The 24122-nt window shown below is 37.9% G+C and overlaps 1 protein-coding gene and 1 pseudogene across 1 annotated transcript in view; both read right to left on the reverse strand.

The window, feature by feature from the left end:
* Window positions 1-4878: 4878 nt before the first annotated feature.
* Window positions 4879-16513, reverse strand: LOC130085653 (interferon-induced very large GTPase 1-like; annotated as a pseudogene).
* A 5099-nt stretch (window positions 16514-21612) lies between these two features.
* LOC130085665 (centrosomal protein of 164 kDa-like) overlaps window positions 21613-24122 on the reverse strand; it is a 24356-nt gene continuing 21846 nt past the window's right edge. The window contains exons 25-28 of the mRNA XM_056251563.1: window positions 23760-23856; window positions 22367-22721; window positions 22016-22120; window positions 21613-21729 (exon numbers count right to left, since the gene is read on the reverse strand). Of these exons, the coding sequence (XP_056107538.1) occupies window positions 21633-21729; window positions 22016-22120; window positions 22367-22721; window positions 23760-23856 (654 nt within the window). The 3' untranslated portion in view covers window positions 21613-21632. The remainder of the gene's footprint in view (window positions 21730-22015; window positions 22121-22366; window positions 22722-23759; window positions 23857-24122) is intronic.

Below are 24122 nucleotides of genomic sequence, written 5' to 3' on the forward strand. Positions count from 1 at the left end.
AATTGGCAAGCCACAAGTCATATTTAACAACTAAAAATTAACAACTCAAACTCCGGGTCACTTCCTACTGACCCGGAAGTCATAACGTCATTTAAACCCCCCAATTGCGGCAAATTCTCCTTTACACAAACAAACCGAATACGCCAGTACGACAAAGACGGTATGTCAAAGCTATGTTTCTCTTAAAAGAAATAAACAGATACATAATTAATGAAGACATGTGTTGCGTGGTTACTGTACTAGTTATGAATGTGAAGTAAATGGTATGGGTTTTGAAACAGTAAGATATGTGTTGGTAGTAATAGCTATAGCATATAAATCACCGTAGTATTAGATGTTAGATGTGTGCACACGAAAGCTACGGGATAACTATGGGGTTTTGCGGAGAAAGGCTAGGTTAACCGTTGATTTAAAACAGTATAAAGATTAACAGAAGACATTAACATGCTAGACAAACACATACAGGTCACATTTGCACTCAGTCTTTGTGTACAAGAGTAGGTAGCGTATCGCTGCCGTGACGGTAGCTATGCGCCCCGTCACAATCATTAATGCATTAGTTATTTTATCGTTTTGCATAATGACTAGCTCTTTTGAGGAAAGCCTTGTATCTGCAGGCAACGCTTTATCAGACATGAAAATCACTCACCTTTCGGCGAAATTCGCCGTTTTGAAACCAAAATAGGTGACCTACGTGAATTGTGTACATTCGATGAAAAAATGTTTAAAGGGGGAAGGGGGAAAGGGGGAAGGGGGCGGGGGGGTGCGCGTGCCAGAAGGGAGCACGAGTGCATGGAAATATTAGCGCGAAGGGGCTTGCATCACCAGTTTCTTTCTCTGGGAAGGTAGGGGAATACCATTACCTGATACCAAGCAGTTCGCTTTGCTCGTGCTGACGCCTGGCCTCGGCGATTTACCTGACTGAGGTGAGTGATCAGAGCTGATCAGCCCTATACGCACACTATGCAAGTTGCGTAGGGCCCCGCAAATTACTCAAGGCCGGCCACTTCCAGGGCTGTGTTTTGTGACTTTGTGCCTGACAAAAAAAGTGAGAGTGAAATACAATTATGTATTACGTTTGATAAACGACAAAGGGCAACAGTGTTTGTTTATAAACTGCAGCTCGGAAAAGATAACCGCGTCGCGTGTTAACATGCGTTCATATGCGCGTGCACGAAATGAAACGCGCACTTTCCAACAGAAACATTTACATTTTTTTACATTTAGCTGATGCTTTTATCCAAAGCGACTTACAATTGCTATATATGTCAGAGGTCGCACGCCTCTGGACCAACTAGGGGTTAAGTGTCTTGCTCAGGGACACATTGGTGTCTCACAGTGGATTCGAACCCGGGTCTCTCACCAAAGGCATGTGTCTTATCCATTGCGCCATTAGTGGTCATCTCCCCTAAACATCTGTGGGGACCAGTACAATAGGGGCGTGATGGCACTCCTCATTATAGGCGCACATACATTTAAAAAAAGACAATGATTATCTAGTCTCCAAGTCAGTTTAGTTACAACTCTGCAATAAAGCAAGATGTAAAGCAATGTATTGACATTAACTATTGATTTATAGGCTATATTGCATTTAATATGTTGATTGGCTGGACATACTGGTCAATATGAATGCACATCCCTCAGTAAATAATAACCATCAAGTATTGCTTTTTTCATTTAAAACACAAGTGACATGCTATGGCAAGCCATTTTAGCTTTTATTCATTCACAGGATGCATTTTTTATATCAATAATTAAATTTGTACTATTTAAAATTATTATTTAGAATTATTGATATTAAGAATGTACTTTTTCTAGTAATGTCTATTTCTGATATTAGGAATTACATTTTCATTTGTACTAGTTTAAGGAGGGAGGATGATTTTGAGGTGAGAGGACTGACAAGGCGGTACAGTGGTCCACCATCTCTTGTGGGGGTTATGCATTAAGCCATTTGTGGTGCCCTTACCACATTATGCCTCATATATTGTAAATGTTAGACCCAGTGACAGGCTGGCATGAAATGGCTTGCATAATACTTAGTAAGGAGGCCATAATATTTTTGCCTCATGGCTGAAGTTAAGTTTCTCCAGCTCTTCCCAAGTGGGCAAAAAATGCATCTCAAAATGCATCAGATTGATGCTTTAAAATATGGAATATTTAAAATTTTCTTCCGGAGGAGCATGACCCCGGACCCCCCTAGAGGGGTAATATCCTTCTCACCTTTTTCACCCCTGACCCGTTTTCATGCCTGCTTTATGTTAAACAAAGACTAATTAAAAGTAGATACAATCATCGTCCACATTTTAGGACATAATAGACACCTTGTCAGCTATCCTACATCCTAAAGTGCTCATAATTGTCAGGTAACTTCTTTCTCATAAGATGTGGTGGCTAGAAGAAGGACCTTATAATCAGCTTATCAATGGTGGCCACATGAGGTTTCACACTTTATAAATGTTTTCAGCGTGTCACCTCTCTCTGAAGATATGTGGTGATTTTTCTTACAGATACAACTTAAGTATTTCGTGAACATTTCACATGTGTGAGATGGCGTGTGATGCTTCAAATTTCGAATTATTTTACATACCCCTGATAAATAAAAAAATATACTTTAAGTTCAAGTCAAGTTTTACCACAGACCATCGATGTAGAATATTTGTTTTTATTAAGACTTTAAATATTTAATTGAAACTTAAGATTGTACTTTAAAATAAATTTTGCACTAGAAAAACATTCACAATATCACATCCTGATCACTGAACACACCCCCTCCCCTCTGACTCACAGACTGTCAAACGCTGTTGTGAGAGAGAAACACTCTGGGATCTTTTGTATTACAACTTTAAACTTATTGCATTTTTGTAAACCCATTCATTCGTTGTATGGACAATGATGTGTCAGGATTGACTTCTTCAACTCTCTGAAAATGTAAGATGATTTTCTTTATTTTTTGTTTATCTAAAACTAAAATAATTGGTGCACTATGGTTCAGTAGATTTTTAGTAAGATATTTATTTTATAATCATTTAATTTATATTCTTTTAAAGAACAGAATGTTTTTCAACTTTAGCTAGTGTGAAATCTTGTGAAATATACGCGTGTGTGTGTGTGTGTGTGTGTGTGTGTGTGTGTGTGTGTGTGTGTGTGTGTGTGATACTCAAGATTTGTTAAATTGTTTATTTCATTATTAGAAAATCTCTTTTCATCACTTCCACAGTCCCCATTTATATAACCCTGAGATGGAATGCGGCGGGTGGGAGGGAGCTGCATGTGACACAACCTGATGTCAGAGCTCAAAAATAACCCTCATGACTTCCAATGTGTCAAAGTTAAAAAATTAATCATAGTCTACTCACAAGATCATACACATTAGCCAATTACTCAATGGTCATAGGTCATTTTTAGCCCCGGAGGATACCCAAGGTCATCGCTAGGGCACGGGGAGGGGCAAGGTCAAGAGGTTAATCAATTATACGTTCATCAATCATTTTGAGACTTGCTGCATCATAATCACTACTTATGTAAATGAATGTAAAACTAAATGTATCTTGGAGCACAGGTTGAAGTCAGTAGGCTACATTAACAACGATTTGAGAAAAATATAATGTAAATTCCATATAAAACTATGTAAATGGCGCAGCAGGATTTTGAACAGGGTACTGAGCCGTAGCTGGGCGCCGCAGACAGTTGCCGAATGCCGCTGCCGGTGTGTGTACACTGAATGAAAATAATGTGCTCGAATTTTGAAAGACGTGATGTGGCATGGCGTGGCGTGGCGTCTTGTCCGGTGTGAGAACCCCTTAACATGGACATTTTCATATTAAATCTCTTCCAGAAGGCGGAGTTGATAGAACCAAAGTTATTTTTAACCACTACAAAGTTGACTTAAAAAGTCCCCTGGCCTGCACAGTGAATCCCAGCTGTGTACTTTTTTTTTGTGCTCGACGACCACTTCACCTCACTCTAACAGGGACACTTGCTACTGAACAGTTTTATGCTGCTCCATGATAAAAGAAAATGTTTCTGCTGGTACCTATTCAGAAAAACGAAAGAAAAGAAAACCGATTTATAAATGTTACCTTGCTGTTGCTCGGAAGGTGCCTGTTATAATATTATGAACATGACTCTGAGGGTAACTTGTTTTTCTATAACAAACTAGATAAAATAGTAATGCCCTGGCAGTGGCAAATAGCTTTGGTTTTATATTTGATTTGATTACATTCATGTTTAAGTTGAGATTTACAATACATATTACAACTGCTTTTGTTTATATAGCAGTACTTTTAAAATAAAAGTGTGCAATACACTACTTTTTAATTCATTATTGAATGTTGCACACTATGCGATTAATCGCAGAAAAGCATGCGATTAATAGTGATTCAAAAATGTAATCATTGCCCAGCACTAATATATACATATTAGTGTGTGTATGTGTAAAAAGACACTTGACATGGTGTTTTGAGCAAATGAATTTATCATGAGTCTTGATGTTATTTATTGAGTGAAGTACATTTACACCTGATTTGCTTATAGATCAACAGGTCAGTCATTTAGTATTAAAAACAAATTATAAAAAAAATTAAATAAAAAAAACCTTTTCTCCAACCATCTGATTACAATCACTGAGCTTTAACAGTGTCACAATCTATTATTAGTACTTTTTTGTTTGATAATAGAGATTAGATTTTATACGTCAGATATTTTTAACTTTATTAATCAGGAATATGTTCAGACATATGTTGTTAAAATAATTTCACAGGTATGACGAGGAATTTAATCTTGTATTTAATTCTCTTCTAGTGAATTTGATGAAGCTCCTCTCATCTAATGTGTAGATGATTTCAGAATCTCACTGATGTATGTAATGGAGACTTATTTCTGACTTCGATCTGATGGCATTCTTAGAATCTTGTTCTATCTCCACTCCCCTCGAAATATGTATGTAAGCTCTCAATAGCTTCCTGTTTTGTGAATCTTCTCCATTCATCTGATATCCTTCCCTTCCCCGCAAATGTTTTGTTGTAGTATTTTTCCAGATCTTTCTGGAATTTGCACACAAACCACTTCCAGTAGTGCAGATTGGAGTGGTCAGGGGTGATGCTCCAGTCTGCATAAACTCCTCCTAATTGTCTGTAGTCTCTAAATAATACAGATCTCCCAGTGCTGTCATTAATATACATATTGCATGCCACTAAATCTGTGCAGATATCATTACCAAGATTCTATGTACAACTGTGATAGAAGCCATTAATTCCAGTCACTCTGTGGAAAGGAACACTGTGTTCTCCATCATGGTTTTCTATGGTGTTGGTGCAGACGGCTCTACAGAACGGACACTGAGCCCAACAGCACTGACAGAAGTGATCAATCAGAAGCTTATCTAGACTGAACTTGAGGTCCATTTTTACATTGTTTAACTCTCTGCTGATGTCTGACATTATAGCAGGAAGCTATATCACATCTTCTAGTAGGTTGAAATCATTAACATCATCATGTTTCACTCCAGTGCAGTCTTTTTCAGAGAAGATCAGCTCATCTGAGAGCTGCTGTGTGAAACTCTTCAACCACAAACAAACATCTCCTCTGTACTCTTGAACATGTTCAGTAGATTCATGTGCTGCTTTCGTGATCTTCTGCTGCAGGAGTTCAATGTTCTTCTTCGTCTTGGGTAAAACACTGACACTGGACTTATCAGTGATGTACCGACGGACTTCATCTCTGATGAAACTCTTGAGGTGATCTCTGGGTTTGTGAATGTAGTTCATGTATTTTTCAAAATCCTTCTCTTCCGCCAGTGTCTTCAGGATGTGTTTATCCAGTTTTGATCTGTTTCCATTCAGTGATTCACAGTTTGATCTCATTTCATCAGCCAAATCTCTGGCAGTCTTCTTGTAGACACTCTGCTCAATGGGCTCTTTAAGTTTCTGACAGATGTTCTCACCCAAAATGGAAGCTGATGTTGTTCCATGACAGTATTTCTGGAAAATACTGTAATATTCTTCTCTCCTCTTCTCATGATAGAGATCAGGATTCTTGGCTTCCATAAAGAGTATGTGTTGGTCAGTGATCATCATGTTTGCTCTCTTACAGATGGAATAAACCAAATCCATATAGAAATCATCCTTAAAATGACATATCTTGCATTTTCTTTGATGTTCTGTTACACTGTTCTTGATGCAACGTGATGCAAGTTCTTGAAGGAAGCTGATGTTGTAGCCCATCTTTGAAATGTTGGATGACTGAATCAGTTTGTCTGTCTGCTGAACAACATTTTCGACTAATGTTCTTATTTGGGCTTCACCTTCTGGCCTGAGAGTTATCACATTTATATCTTGTGTATTGCAGTTTTTTAAGGACTTTCTGAAAATGACATATTCAGAGTAACTTTGCACAGTGAGAATATTGTTGTACTTGTTCTGTTTAAAGCTACTGAAGATCTCTCTCACATCTTTCAATATGTCAATATCTGCGATGATCTTATTATTCTTTTCCCAAATCAAATCAAACTCTTTCTTCAGTGTTTCCCCAGCTAACAGACTTTTGTTATAAGAACGTTCTCCAAATATTCAGTTTTGGTTCTGGGAACGTGAAAAATGTCCAGTTTTCTTGACGTTAGAGGAACGTTTTTTAAAAGGTATAATGTTCCTCAAACGTTCTTTCAACTTAATTTTGATTTAAAATTCAACATTATAGGAAGGTTGATTTCTAACATTCCAAGAACATAAAAATATCCAGTTTCTTTAATGTTACTAGAATGTTATTTAAAGGCTAGTGTGATGTTCCTGAAACATTCTTTCAATCATCTTTCGAAAGAGTAATAAGAACACAAACTACAACTTTATTCAGACACAGCCTTAGATGAACTGAAGATAAAAGACATTAACTCTCTCAAGATCTGATTAAACAACTCCACAAACAGCATTACCAGCTTCACTTATTACTAACCAGACTGACTTTATTTCTGTCAGACGTCTACAGAAGTTCTTATTGAGAATTAACAGAGGTTTAGATGTTGATGTCTTATTGAAAATGTTTCATTTGAGGTCACCATCATGGAGATCAGTGTTTGCTTTGTGTTGACATTTTACATTGCTGTTTTTATTATGCTTATATGCCGCAGACAGGCGCTGCTTCCCCTTTCGTTTTGTTGTTAATGTTTATTTTACGATTACAGTTAAATTTAACATCCACCCCTTTCTTAACTAAAATTAATAAATTCAATTTTAAGAATTTTTTATTTTAATTTTTTCAATAAAAAAGCAGTTTTTTTAATGTCATTCACCATCGTTTTGAAGCTCTTTTTTTAAAAGCATTGGTTCAGGCACCATTTAGGGACCAGTATCGTTTTAAAAGTATCGATTTGGCACCGGTATCGAAAAAAACCCAAACGATACCCAACCCTAGTTATAACGTTACACTGTGCTTTCGCTCGGTGGCTGCTATGAGACACTTGTTACACACTGCAGTAAGATAGATCGAAATTAGAATATCAAATTAATAAAAGATGGATGACCTGTGTGACTAAATGGCACCCAATTAATTTTCAAATATATTGTACGGGAGAGAAAATGCTGTATTACTCTTACTACAAATAAAGCTTGTTCTGATTATGCTATGTTAGACACTTGACAATAGTTTTGTCTCTGAGGCACAAACATGTTACTCGCGGTAAATCAAGAAAACAAGAGATTTAAACAATAACATTAACCATGTTGAGCTATATAACAATGATTATTTTCTGTTGATAAAGGTATCCAAACAGTTGCTCAACTGTCTAATAAAACACATAATATATTAAAGCGTCTTTGGCGTTTTCATGGAAGGAATTACGGAAGTAAAACCATAAATCGAGGGTAACGCGGATATGACGTCATTGACAGGCGACGCAATGACACGGGACGTTACACTGGTTAAAATAGCTGATTTCTCAGGATTTAAACATTGTTAAAAACATTTGGGATATTGTTAGTACACAAGTTAACCAAATATATAAAAAAATTCTAGTGGTTATTGGTTATTTTAATCCAAAGATCTTGCACACTGGCCTGGTTTCACAGACAAGGCTTGGATTAAGCCAGGCTTAGGCCTTAGTTCAATTAGGACTTTTTATTAGCATTTATAAACGTGCCTTAGAAAAAAATTACTGGTGTGAATCTTGAGAAAAACAATGGCACTGATATATTTTCAGTTAAAACAGCTAAAACATGCATTTAAGTCCGGGACTAGCTTAAGCCTTGTCTGTGAAACGGGCCAATATTGTGTTTTTTAAAAACAAACAAATAAACAACAACAAAAATCAGACAAAAATAGGCTACACATTTTTATGATCAGTGGGGTGGGGGGGGGGGGGGGGGGATGTAATACAATTTTCTGTGGTGTAATACACTATTTAACAGTGTTTGTTGAAAGTACCTGCGTCCTGGTGAAGAATCTCCATCTCTGGATGCTTGTGAATCAGCCATGATGAAGATGCAGGAGAATCTGATGAGTTTGATCTCCTCCACTGACTCTGAATGAAGAGATATTCACAATAAATGAAATGATTCAATTACACCACCTTGATAATTTAGCTGAACATATCTGGGAGAAAAAGGATCATGTGACTGCGTTAACTAAAGCTTAGCCATGTACATGTGTTTAAGGGTCATGAAACCCCCCTCTTTCAGCTTCAGTCTACCTCACAATCTTTTAGAAAAATGCAACTTAAATGGGCGTGGATGTCAACTGTCAACCGTGGGGTCGAGGTAACTGTCATCTGTCAGTGGCTCATGCCGACTCTCACATAAAATCAGGGGTAAAACGTGAGGAAATTAAAGATTTTTATAGCCAGCAATTCTGTTTGTCCTTTTAAAAGTAACTGAATGCCCTGCTACACATATTAGATTAAACCTTTGGATCACATCAGTGTAATTAGAACGTTCAGTGCATCACATGATCAACTGCTAAATGCAAATTTACTGTATGTTCGTTTGTCTGGAAGCTAGTTATTTTACTTTATAAAGTTTTACATATGGATATGCTTCTTACACAAACGCATCGCTTCAGAAGACCTTTATTAACCCCCCGGAGCGTGTGGAGCACTTTTATGATGGACAGATGCACTTTTATGATGGACAGATGCACTTTTATGATGGATAGATGCACTTTTATGATGGACAGATGCACTTTTATGATGGACAGATGCACTTTTATGATGGACAGATGCACTTTTATGATGGACAGATGCACTTTTATGATGGACAGATGCACTTTTATGATGGACAGATGCACTTTTATGATGGGCAGATGCACTTTTATGATGGACAGATGCACTTTTATGATGGACAGATGCACTTTTATGATGGGCAGATGCACTTTTATGATGGCCAGATGCACTTTTATGATGGACAGATGCACTTTTATGATGGACAGATGCACTTTTATGATGGACAGATGCACTTTTATGATGGACAGATGCACTTTTATGATGGGCAGATGCACTTTTATGATGGACAGATGCACTTTTATGATGGACAGATGCACTTTTATGATGGACAGATGCACTTTTATGATGGACAGATGCACTTTTATGATGGACAGATGCACTTTTATGATGGACAGATGCACTTTTATGATGGGCAGATGCACTTTTATGATGGACAGATGCACTTTTATGATGGACAGATGCACTTTTATGATGGGCAGATGCACTTTTATGATGGATAGATGCACTTTTATGATGGATAGATGCACTTTTATGATGGATAGATTAAATTTTATGATGGGTAGATGCACTTTTATGATGGGCAGATGCACTTTTATGATGGATAGATTAAATTTTATGATGGGTAGATGCACTTTTATGATGGGCAGATGCACTTTTATGATGGGCAGATGCACTTTTATGATGGATAGATTAAATTTTATGATGGGTAGATGCACTTTTATGATGGATAGATTAAATTTTATGATGGGTAGATGCACTTTTATGATGGATAGATGCACTTTTATGATGGATAGATTAAATTTTATGATGGGTAGATGCACTTTTATGATGGATAGATGCACTTTTATGATGGATAGATGCACTTTTATGATGGATAGATGCACTTTTATCATGGATAGATGCACTTTTATGATGGATAGATGCACTTTTATGATGGACAGATGCACTTTTATGATGGGCAGATGCACTTTTATGATGGATAGATGCACTTTTATGATGGATAGATGCACTTTTATGATGGATAGATGCACTTTTATCATGGATAGATGCACTTTTATCATGGATAGATGCACTTTTATCATGGATAGATGCACTTTTATGATGGGCAGATGCACTTTTATGATGGATAGATGCACTTTTATGATGGATAGATGCACTTTTATCATGGATAGATGCACTTTTATCATGGATAGATGCACTTTTATCATGGATAGATGCACTTTTATGATGGGCAGATGCACTTTTATGATGGGCAGATGCACTTTTATGATGGATAGATGCACTTTTATCATGGATAGATGCACTTTTATGATGGGCAGATGCACTTTTATGATGGGCAGATGCACTTTTATGATGGGCAGATGCACTTTTATGATGGGCAGATGCACTTTTATGATGGGCAGATGCACTTTTATGATGGATAGATGCGCTTTTATGATGGATAGATGCACTTTTATGATGGATAGATGCACTTTTATGATGGATAGATGCACTTTTATCATGGATAGATGCACTTTTATCATGGATAGATGCACTTTTATGATGGGCAGATGCACTTTTATGATGGGCATATGCACTTTTATGATGGGCAGATGCACTTTTATGATGGGCAGATGCACTTTTATGATGGATAGATGCACTTTTATGATGGATAGATGCGCTTTTATGATGGATAGATGCACTTTTATGATGGGCAGATGCACTTTTATGATGGATAGATGCACTTTTATGATGGGCAGATGCACTTTTATGATGGATAGATGCACTTTTATGATGGATAGATGCGCTTTTATGATGGATAGATGCACTTTTATGATGGATAGATTAAATTTTATGATGGGTAGATGCACTTTTATGATGGATAGATGCACTTTTATGATGGATAGATGCACTTTTATGATGGATAGATGCACTTTTATGATGGATAGATGCACTTTTATCATGGATAGATGCACTTTTATCATGGATAGATGCACTTTTATGATGGGTAGATGCACTTTTATGATGGGCAGATGCACTTTTATGATGGATAGATTAAATTTTATGATGGGTAGATGCACTTTTATGATGGATAGATTAAATTTTATGATGGGTAGATGCACTTTTATGATGGATAGATGCACTTTTATGATGGATAGATTAAATTTTATGATGGGTAGATGCACTTTTATGATGGATAGATGCACTTTTATGATGGATAGATGCACTTTTATGATGGATAGATGCACTTTTATGATGGATAGATGCACTTTTATGATGGATAGATGCACTTTTATCATGGATAGATGCACTTTTATGATGGGCAGATGCACTTTTATGATGGATAGATGCACTTTTATGATGGATAGATGCACTTTTATGATGGGCAGATGCACTTTTATGATGGATAGATGCACTTTTATCATGGATAGATGCACTTTTATCATGGATAGATGCACTTTTATCATGGATAGATGCACTTTTATCATGGATAGATGCACTTTTATGATGGGCAGATGCACTTTTATGATGGATAGATGCACTTTTATCATGGATAGATGCACTTTTATCATGGAGAGATGCACTTTTATCATGGATAGATGCACTTTTATGATGGGCAGATGCACTTTTATGATGGATAGATTAAATTTTATGATGGGTAGATGCACTTTTATGATGGATAGATTAAATTTTATGATGGGTAGATGCACTTTTATGATGGATAGATGCACTTTTATGATGGATAGATTAAATTTTATGATGGGTAGATGCACTTTTATGATGGATAGATGCACTTTTATGATGGATAGATGCACTTTTATCATGGATAGATGCACTTTTATGATGGATAGATGCACTTTTATGATGGATAGATGCACTTTTATGATGGGCAGATGCACTTTTATGATGGATAGATGCACTTTTATGATGGATAGATGCACTTTTATGTTGGATAGATGCACTTTTATGATGGATAGATGCACTTTTATGATGGATAGATGCACTTTTATCATGGATAGATGCACTTTTATCATGGATAGATGCACTTTTATGATGGGCAGATGCACTTTTATGATGGGCAGATGCACTTTTATGATGGATAGATGCACTTTTATCATGGATAGATGCACTTTTATCATGGATAGATGCACTTTTATCATGGATAGATGCACTTTTATCATGGATAGATGCACTTTTATGATGGGCAGATGCACTTTTATGATGGGCAGATGCACTTTTATGATGGATAGATGCACTTTTATCATGGATAGATGCACTTTTATGATGGGCAGATGCACTTTTATGATGGGCAGATGCACTTTTATGATGGGCAGATGCGCTTTTATGATGGATAGATGCACTTTTATGATGGATAGATTAAATTTTATGATGGGTAGATGCACTTTTATGATGGATAGATGCACTTTTATGATGGATAGATGCACTTTTATGATGGATAGATGCACTTTTATGATGGATAGATGCACTTTTATCATGGATAGATGCACTTTTATGATGGGTAGATGCACTTTTATGATGGGCAGATGCACTTTTATGATGGATAGATTAAATTTTATGATGGGTAGATGCACTTTTATGATGGATAGATTAAATTTTATGATGGATAGATTAAATTTTATGATGGGTAGATGCACTTTTATGATGGATAGATGCACTTTTATGATGGATAGATGCACTTTTATGATGGATAGATGCACTTTTATCATGGATAGATGCACTTTTATGATGGGCAGATGCACTTTTATGATGGATAGATGCACTTTTATGATGGATAGATGCACTTTTATGATGGATAGATGCACTTTTATGATGGGCAGATGCACTTTTATGATGGATAGATGCACTTTTATCATGGATAGATGCACTTTTATCATGGATAGATGCACTTTTATCATGGATAGATGCACTTTTATCATGGATAGATGCACTTTTATGATGGGCAGATGCACTTTTATGATGGATAGATGCACTTTTATGATGGGCAGATGCACTTTTATGATGGATAGATGCACTTTTATGATGGGCAGATGCACTTTTATGATGGATAGATGCACTTTTATGATGGATAGATTAAATTTTATGATGGGTAGATGCACTTTTATGATGGATAGATGCACTTTTATCATGGATAGATGCACTTTTATGATGGGCAGATGCACTTTTATGATGGATAGATGCACTTTTATGATGGATAGATGCACTTTTATGATGGATAGATGCACTTTTATCATGGAGAGATGCACTTTTATCATGGATAGATGCACTTTTATCATGGATAGATGCACTTTTATGATGGGCAGATGCACTTTTATGATGGGCAGATGCACTTTTATGATGGATAGATGCACTTTTATCATGGATAGATGCACTTTTATCATGGATAGATGCACTTTTATGATGGGCAGATGCACTTTTATGATGGGCAGATGCACTTTTATGATGGATAGATGCACTTTTATCATGGATAGATGCACTTTTATCATGGATAGATGCACTTTTATGATGGGCAGATGCACTTTTATGATGGGCAGATGCACTTTTATGATGGGCAGATGCACTTTTATGATGGGCAGATGCACTTTTATGATGGATAGATGCACTTTTATGATGGGCAGATGCACTTTTATGATGGATAGATGCACTTTTATGATGGATAGATTAAATTTTATGATGGGTAGATGCACTTTTATGATGGATAGATGCACTTTTATGATGGATAGATGCACTTTTATGATGAACAGATGCACTTTTATGATGGATAGATGAAATTTTATCATGGATAGATGCACTTTTATGGACTTCAAAACAGAAACAGCCATTCACTGCCATTATAAAGAGCCAGGACATTTTTTTAATATAACTCTGATTGTGTTCATCTGAAAGAAGAATGTCATACACACCTAGCAGCATGACTTGACGGCGAGTAAATTCATAAGTTCATTTTTGGGTGAAAACGTGCAGAAAGATTAATATTAGAAAGTAGGGTGTTAATCTGTAGACGTTATCTCTCTACTTAATCTACACAGCAAGGCTTAAATTACTATAATGTGCAGTTTACCTGAGAGAGGACAGCCCTGCCTGATACCTCTTTTTACTCTTATAGGGACATGTCATTTTAATCATAGGCTAACGTTACATGTTGCCTCGGTATAATAGTTTAATTTTTTTAATAAAATGATCCCAAAACCAAAAGATTTCAAAGTATCAAACAGAAAACCATGGTCAACCCTATCGAAAGTACCTTTTCTCGATCGACTGTGACAAATCTTCTAACTTATCAGCGATGTTTTCCTCAGAGCTGCCTGATATTCTCCTCTAAAACTCCCTTTTTTCGATCATTCATCTTAATTATATCATCATCATCCTCAGCAGTCTGCTATAACCACTCTTGTCCATCACCATCAGTATCATTCACATCCTAGACACTTCACTATCACTCACCTCGTCTGTGACTCCATCTTGTTCCACTCTCCTCTGCTCTGCTTCATCTTTATCTTGTCTGTGATGTTCAACAGTAACTCCAGTATCAGCTCTAGATGTGGACGGCCGTTGATCGTCTCTATGTGGACACACAAACCGTATATGGACCAAATCTCCGCACTCAAAACACTGCAAACTCTCAGTGCTCGCCGAAACCATGTACGAGTTTTCTCCGTGATTCACACAGAAGGAAACTTCTAAAGTACGCGTGGGTGAAGTCAGAAACATATAGACCTGGCGGCTAAAGGAAAGTACATGATTAAGTGCCGCGTTTTTACACCCGAGGGGAATCATTTGTACAGGGCTAGCTATCGTCCCAAACTTCTGTAACTCTTTCGTAATCGCATCATTCGATACAAATGGAGGAACATTAGTGATCGTAACTTTTGTTGCCGAATCGGATAACACGTTAACAGCAACATACGTTTCTTTCACCCATAACCCGCTCACAGTCAACTGATTTACCAGCGATTCAGACTTCAAAAATACCACAATCGCTTTATCCACACGCAGGGCCGTAGCTAGAGGATTCGGGGCCCCCTGAAAAAATATTGATGTGGGCCCCCACCACCCTCCACCAATATCATATACTGTACAATAGATGAACATGGAGGCCCACATAACAGAAGATGGTGATGTTGTTGTAAAACCTTTATTTTAAAAGTTAAATGTTTATTTAAAAATTACAACTAATAAAAACTAACAAAAAGCAAGAAATTGTTAAATAATAATAAAACCAATTTTTAAAAAGTAATAATTTTTTTCCCCATCAGTCTGTTATAATTCATAAATCAAAAAAGTAAACATTTAGAAATGGACAAGAATGCAGTCTAATTAAAAAAATAAAACCATTCATTGTCTTATTTTTTAATGAAGATAATATGGAACTGGTAATATTATTAAATAAAGCGAATACATTTATTAATCCAAGTGCAGTGTGTTGTATTCATGTTTTCTCGATGTTTTAAATATCATCAGCCGGCAGGTCAGATGCATAATGCAATGTGTCGTGACTCGTGTAATTTTTTTAAAACTCTAGTTACAATAGTGTAAAAAGACAGGAATTTAGACCACGTAATCATTCGGTCGATTGCGGCGCGCACCGATAATAAAAAATGACTGTACACGGCAGACTGTAGACGGAAGTTTTCTAATTCCCAGCGAAATAACAATACATAACCGGTCTTTAAGAACGTCTTGATCGACTGGGATACAACCACTCTCCTTGTCTCCCTCTCCGTCTTTTCCTGGCATTTCTGGTTCCCTGATTTATGTTTTCTTTTCCCCGACATTTTTCAGTCAGTCAGTCTCCTGCTCTTCCACCAAGTTCATCGTTAACTTCAGGGCTGCCGCCTCAACTCTGATTGGTTCTGTTCACTAGCTGGGGCGGGACTTACAATTTTATTGGGTCCATCTGATGTTTGTCACTGAGTCTGACTGAATAATTAATAAATACTTTAGGTCGGACTAAACCATTTTTATGGAGGTAAGAGAAGCAGATATTTGGAAAAATATTTACCCAAATTGCACGTTTTTGTGGTTTCATTTAAATCTCAGGCATACAACTAATATAAATATTAGAATTATTCATACAACAGGGGCCTAAATAGTATAACTGCTGGATTTTGTGGGGCCCCCTGGGCAGCGGGGGCCCCTATAATTGTCACCACCTTTCACCCCACTAGCGACGGCCCTGTCCACACGTGATGCCGACACTACATTATCAAATCCGATCTTCTCCCCGATAACCAGGATCAGATCCTCCAGCGTCACTCCCGGCTCCGGCTCGCACCTGCAACCATTCCGGAGGGACAGAGACTCCATACCGGCGCAGGTAGACCGCGACTCTCTCCTTCTCTCTCCTCGAAACGCACGAAAAAGAAAACGCACCCAACAAACACTAACTCCTTCGCACACTCCCAGAATGCACCGGAGCGAGAGAGAGCAGGTTATGCCTGTACTGTTACCCAAGGACAATAGAAGTAGAGCTGCACTAGTGCACTTTTTAACCACCTGTGACCAATTATAATGAAATTCGAAAACACTTCAGAGAGAAAGAGAGAGAGGGAGAGAGGAGGCCTGTAGCCACACTGTAGCCAAGGAGAAATAGAAACAGAGCTGGGGCCTGATGTATAAACGTTGCGTACGCACAAAATGGGCATAGAATTATGCGTAGGCCTACGCATTTTTCCACGCACATATCGGGATTTATAAAAAATAAACTTGGCGTAAATGAGTGCGCACCGTAAGGATGCTCTTGACCGTGCGTACGCACATTCTGGAGACAAAGGGAATTGGCGACACAGATGGTGAGGTAGTGAACTGAAGTTAGATTGTAGAAAATAAATGTGAGAAGAACGATTATTAATGACATTTAATTTTCACTCCATTTCATACGTTATATCCACATTATCATGAAGATTAAATCCAACAGTGTTATTTGTGCCGATTGTTTTAGGCTATATAGCCTACATCTAGTAAAATCCAAACGTAATTCAAAATGTATTAAAAAAAATAATAATAATAATCAGCGCTGCCTTACAGTCATATTGTCCACAACGGGAGCGCAGGAGGACACCGCGCGACTACATGTGATAGGCCTACAGAATAGCATGAAATACCCTTTTATTAGAGAACTGCAGAACACAGTCATGAAGCACAATCGCTACTCATCATCGGTCCTAACTACGGTGTTCATTACAAAACCGTCAAGAAGCACGTGTTCACAATAACATTTTAAATAAATAAAAGAATGATTTAAACTAGCCTATGTTTTACTTCTGATATAAACATTTAGATTAAATATGCCATTCTCATTAATGGAGTTAAACATTTAAACTAGCTACATGAAATCATTACTGAGAAATTACAAAAAAAAAAAAATTCAATAAATAGAAATAGACCTATTTGTTGTTGATGCAATGCTTTTGAACACTTTTCCTCTGGCATGCTGTGTTTTAATGTTTTAACTGATAGCTAATAGCAGATTGTCTGGGGAAATTGTTTCGTGCAAATAATGAACAACAATGTCTATCTGTTTCCATTAAAAATATCAATTAAAAATACTATTTGGCCAGTGGAAAAGAGTGAGAAAAACTTTCTCTGAAATGTATTTTACACTATTTGATTTATTTGTTTATTTAAAAACAAGGCAAGGATATAGGCTACTAAATAAGTATGAATGTAATAATGTGACGGCACATCCGTATTTCATATTTTACTAACGTCTTGTAGCCTACCGTTAAACATGGTATCACGTGGATGAATAATCATATGCAAATGACATGCAGATAAGGATATGCATAGTAAAACTAGGCGTTGTAAGCTCCATATATGGTTATTTCGGGGTGGAGACGCATGTGCGCACAATCTTCCGCTGACTGGGATTTATAAAGGGAATTTTGCGCAGGTTCTGGCGTAAGAACGGTTTTATAAGTCTGAATATTTTTTTGCGTACGCCATTTTTGGCTTTCAGGCGCACGTACACTTTTAGTAAGTATCCTACGCACAGTTTTATAAATGAGGCCCCTGCACTTCTGACCAACCACCTGTCCTAATTATAATGAAATTCGAAAAAAGTTATTTTCCCAATTTAAAAATGATTTGTGCCTACTTCAAAAAGTAGAATACACAAGCTCAAAAAGAGGGAAGAGTCGACCAAGCAGTGAAGCGACCATTTACTCTCACACTCCCTCTCCCTCTCCCTCTCCCTCTCCCTCTCTCTCTCTCTTTCTCACACACACACACACACACCACTAAAAGTAGATAGGGTAGAGCGGTGCACATCCTAACACTTTTTGACTTTCTCAGTTTGTGTGAATCCACTTTGGGTTCAGAGTATTTATTTTTTCCCCACATTAATTTCACACGTCTAGTACAATTGTGGTTTTGTTTCATTATTACAGTTTATACTTATTTCTTTATTTAGGCTACCCCGAAAGAATGGAAGGGAAATGTGACAACATGCCCCATAGGTGTGGCACATTGTAATATGACCATATGACAGATTAAAATGTTATCTGATCTAATAAAAAAAATATATACAAGACGAACTAAAATATTTTGTCAACAAAATACAATTATCAACTTGTGCATAAAATATTTGTTTCGCCACAGTTATTCATTGTGGAGTTCTGAAATTGAGAATTGAATCCTTCTCTGGTTGTTCTTCGATGACTGCGTAAATCTTTAACTCTGGAAATTCATAATAATAACATTGTTCCGTAGAGTCATCTCATTAGCTTCTTCAAACTGTCTAAATGCAGAAGGTAAAAACAAAAAGAAAAAAAAATCCTGTTTAGTATTATCTTCATGAAGCCGTCAGACAGCACATCTCCTCAGGACTTGTCAAGCTGTTCCCAGTTCTCGAATCGGATACTTTAGTACAACAAGCTTTTGCCATTAAAGGGACACTGTGTGAGAAGTACCCCCATCCAGCGGTGAAATATTATTTTGCATTCAAACGAATTTTGCTCTCCAGCGCCTCGCTTTTTCAAGTGCGCGTTGCATCTACGGTTGCCGTTATGTACCAAAAAGCTATGACAGGATGTCTTCTAATAGCACTTCGTCGAGTTCTCCTTCGGTGAACAGGTTTGTTATTTCAAACAAACTTCAAATTGACACAACGAACAAACGAATGTTACAGTATGAAGTAATGAGTGTCAAAAACATGAACTATTGTAATTAGTAGTTATGCCTTCTTTATTCGTTATATTTTCTGAAGTACGTGCATTGTTAGATCATCATCAGCTTTTAACTATACATGTTCATCTGTCTATAAAATAAAGTACACAACCAAACAATGAAAAAAAGCTTGTAATTAAGACTGTAGCATTGACTTGCCTGTCGAGAAGAAAGCAGGATTCAGCGTCTCTTTTGAAATCTTTCTCCTGCATTAGCTCTATCCACCTCGAAAAAGCTATCCCGACATTAACTCGTGTTTTTTGTAATCTCCGGTCACGTTTCCTTTTACGATCTATTTTGGACTTTTCTGGCGACGAGGATTTGCAATGCAGCCTTTTAAACTTGCCGGGGCCGTGACAAGCGCCTCTCACCGCTCTGCTCCTCCGCTTCTGCTTTCAGTCACGTCACGCCGGCTCTGAACGAAAACGCGTTGTGGAAACGCGCTGGCGTACTTTTTGTCCCTCTCTGCTATTATAGTTTTTCAAGATGGCGGAACTACATGGAAGCCTCCGTGGACTTACCCGTCCCATGTATATAAATATAATAAATTCTTCGTTTACGAGGATAAATCAGATAATTGGCAGAGGTATTTGTACACCATTGGGGACATATTTATGAATAAAAATATTGATTTTAGATTATAAAATACCTAAAAAGTTACTTATAGTCCCTTTAAAGATCTCAAGCTCTTCAGACATAGTTCATTGACTTCTCTCAGAGGATTGCTGAAAAGAGGTTCATGTTGTATTCAGCTTCCGGGATCTCTTATAGGTTTCCATGCTTTTGAAACTGACTGATAAAAAGACGAAGTAGCCAACCACTCAAATCCAAATCAGTCAGCCTTATTAACCCTCAGACGGGCTTCGTTTTGGAGTCACACTTGTTATCTTCCCGGTCAGAAGTGACCGGACACCTAAAAATGAAACTTCCTCCATCCCAGTAAAACCAATGCAATTTATTTTTGTTCTATAATATTTATTCTTTTTAATTTAGTATTTTGAGACAATTTGATTGAACTTATTAATATGTATGCAATATTTATGGTCCATTTTTTGCCATTGAAAATAATGTTTTTTTTTTTTTTCTTCTATGCAGTATTTTCGGTCAAAAATAGAGACTAGGTTTTCAGAAAATAAATTAAAAAAAAAAAAAAATCAATTTATTAAACATAAAATTAAATAAATCATGTTATTGCATGGGTTTACCACTAGATGCCTGTATAGCTCTAAATGGAGATGCTTGTGAATTCTAGTTGTTTTTGGACCAAATTACTTACTTTTAAGATGTGGATTGAATGTATTTTTTTAGAAATTCTCAAATAATACTTTTTGGCAAGGTTTATAACATTTTATTAGTTATTATTTTAATAATTTTAATAATTATTATATTAATTATATATATATATATATATATATATATATATATATATATATATATATATATATATATATATTAAAAGAGTTGTAAAACTTGTACGTCACACGTAGGCTCACTATTGGCCGACGCTGGTCATGTGACGCGTGTGATGTACAACACAGAAGCGCTGCGCTGTTACACAACGTGAACTCACTCAAGGCCCACAGAGAAGAACATGAAGAGTTGAATAAAGTCGTTATTTTTGTGTTTTTTTGTGCACAAAAAGTATACTTGATAAACTTCTGGTTGAACCACTGTAGTCACTTGGACTATTTTATCGATGTCTTTAATAACTTTTCTGGGCCGGCAAGTTTCAATCCCTTAGAAGCCTATGGAGGAGTGATCCAGCTCTCAGATTTAATAAAAGATATCTTAATTTGTGTCCCGAAGATGAACGAAAGTCTTACGGGGTTGAACAACATGATGGTGAGTAATTACTGACAGAGTTTACATTAATCAGAAATCAGAAATCCATTTTGATGACATTTAAGATATAAGTTGATATAAGATAGGAATTTTTTTTTTTTTTTTTTACATTTGAAGCATGTGAAAGGCATTGTATGTTTACTTTATTACACAATGAGAAACAATTACAAACCCAAATAGTCCAGCAGGACAAATTAACGGTTAATTTGCTAATATCCAACATCTAAATCACAAAACATAAAAATGAAGAAACTCACACCTGCATCAAGTATTAAATTAATTTAATTGTTTACAAAAATATTGTACAAATGAGATCTGCACACAGCTATACACATGAAAAAGCAGACAAACTTCCTCACAGCTCATACAAGCGCTGGTGATTTTCCTGAGAAACACAGGTGTGTGTATTCGAGCTGCTTCAGTAATGATGGACTTTAATCTGGTTGTTGTCGTCCAGGCTGAGCTGAACTAACCCAGCGCTGCTGGACCCGGTCCTGAGGTTTGGGAAGAGAGGACTGTGTGTGAGACGCTCAGGAAAACAGCACGAGACACAGAGAAGCTCATTCACTGAAATACACATTTACTCCAGTATGTGTGTGAGTGTGTGTGTGTGTGCGTGTGTGTGTGTGTGTGCGTGTGTGTGTGTGTGTGTGAAAGAGTGCGTGTAGTGTGTGCGTGTGTGTGTGTTCAGGGTAGAAAGTTGGTGACGTTTCTCGAGCCCCCCGTGATTTCAACCCAAACCACCTGACATGAAATAAACCCGTTCTCCTTGAGGAAAAGCATCCGGCTCTGTAAGGATACATGTTGCGGTTCTTCCGTTGAGCTTCCAGCCAGCGTTTGTTTCCTTCAATCAGACCCTGCAGCCGCTGACCGTCCACCTCTGCTGATGGACGCAGACTTGACAGACTGCACACACACACACACACACACACACACACACACACACAAGCTAACAACTATTTACACTGAATATCTATATGACTGTGGAAGACTGGTGTGTGTGTGAGAGAGAGAGAGAGAGAGAGAGAGAGAGAGAGAGAGAGAGAGAGAGAGAGAGAGAGAGAGAGAGAGAGAGAGAGAGAGAGAGAGAGAGAGAGAGAGAGAGAGAGAGAGAGAGAGAGAGTGTGTGTGTGTGTGTGTGTGTGAGCTCACCTTGGCGGTGTGTATCCTGAGTAGGTCATGTGAGCTCTGCTGGTTTCTGTGGAAACAGAGATGATGTTCAGATGATGCTGTAGGTGATGACGTGTGTGTGTGTGTGTGTGTGTCTCACCTGTGCTCAGGCCCGACCAGCGGTTCTGCAGCGAGTCTGTGGGTCTGTGTGTGAGTCCGTTGGACAGCGAGGGGGAGGAGTTTACAGGCCACGCCCACGAGGGACGGGGTGGTAGAGGTGTGGTCAGAGTGGGCGGAGCCTGTTTGTGGGTCAGTGAACCCAAAGCTCCTAACACAGAATTGAGCTGACCTGAGATCAGCTGCAGAGAGTCGGCCAACTGCTGCACCTTCACTGGAACTGACAGACGATCAGACACTCGTGAACCACTGCATTAACACAAGCTCTAGTGTCTTAAAGTGCCCCTATCATGCAAATGTTCCTAATTTTGATTTGGTTTCTCTAACATCATGTTTACATGCATCCAAAATCAAAAACACTTTGATTTTCTCATAATATCCACTGCAGCAGCAGCTCTTTGTCTGAAACGGTTTGATAAAGGATTCAGACTCTCTAAACCCCGCCTCTCTGAGAGCTGCACTGCTCTGATTGGTCGGACGGCCCAGTCTGTTGTGATTGGTCAGAAAGCAAACGCTCATGATCATATCTGAGTCTCAGCTCTTGACACACAGTGATACGAACAGTGGCGATGTCGTGGGTTTTACCGTATCAATCTCATCACAGTGGATTTGCTTTGTCAGCAGAAAACAGCGTCTTCTCCACATGAACAACACGAACCGAACTCTCCCAGTCTCAGATACACTACAGTGTTTGAGGGCGGGGCTTAGAGTCGCTGTTCAGCCAATCAAGACCACAGGCTGGCTTTATGCTAATTAGTTACACACGTACGGCGGTTCAGCAGGAAGTGAGACTGTATTACTGACAGCTCGTTTCAGTTCAGAATCACTTCTTTCTTTTAGGAGAAAAACTCCATTTATCTGCACTTTAATCTTTGCAGACCCTTTACATTTAAAACAGCTTTATTACATACTATAATAATAATAGGGGCACTTTATGTGTGTGTGTGTGTGTGTGTGCATGTGGTGTGAGTGTGTGTGTGAGAGTGCATGTGTGTGTGTGTGTGTGAGTGTGTGTGTGTGTGTGTGTGTGTGTGTGTGTGTGTGTGTGAGAGTGTGTGTGTGAGTGTGTGTGAGAGTGCATGTGTGAGAGTGCATGTGTGTGTGAGTGTGTGTGTGAGAGTGCATGTGTGAGTGTGTGTGTGTGTGTGTGTGTGTGTGTGCAAAAACACAGCTGTGTGTGTGTGTGTGTGTGTGTGTGTGTGTGTGTGTGTGTGTGTGTGTGAGAGTGCATGTGTGAGTGTGTGTGTGTGTGTGTCACCTGTTCCCTCCGGGCTGTAGATGCTGCTCATCTCTGACTCGGTGACATCAAACGTCACTTTTCGATCAGCTGACCTCTCAGCGTCCTCACATGACACCTGACACACACACACACACACACACACACACACACACACACACACACACACACACACACACACACACACACACAAGCCTCTCATGAAATGTACAGTATAATGCTGAATGTCACAGAATTTGTCAAATGTTGGCTGAATAAATCAGACATAGGGCTACACACTGAATCAAATGGGGATATGGAGGAGTGTGTGTGAGTATTAAAGTCCGCTGTGTAAATCTGAAGTCTGTCTCAGTTTGCTCTACTACACAAACTCAAGCACGCGAG

This window comes from Rhinichthys klamathensis, unplaced genomic scaffold, assembly GCF_029890125.1.
Source record: "Rhinichthys klamathensis goyatoka isolate OS25496 unplaced genomic scaffold, OSU_Roscu_1.1 h1tg000084l_1, whole genome shotgun sequence".
NCBI lineage: Eukaryota > Metazoa > Chordata > Actinopteri > Cypriniformes > Leuciscidae > Rhinichthys > Rhinichthys klamathensis.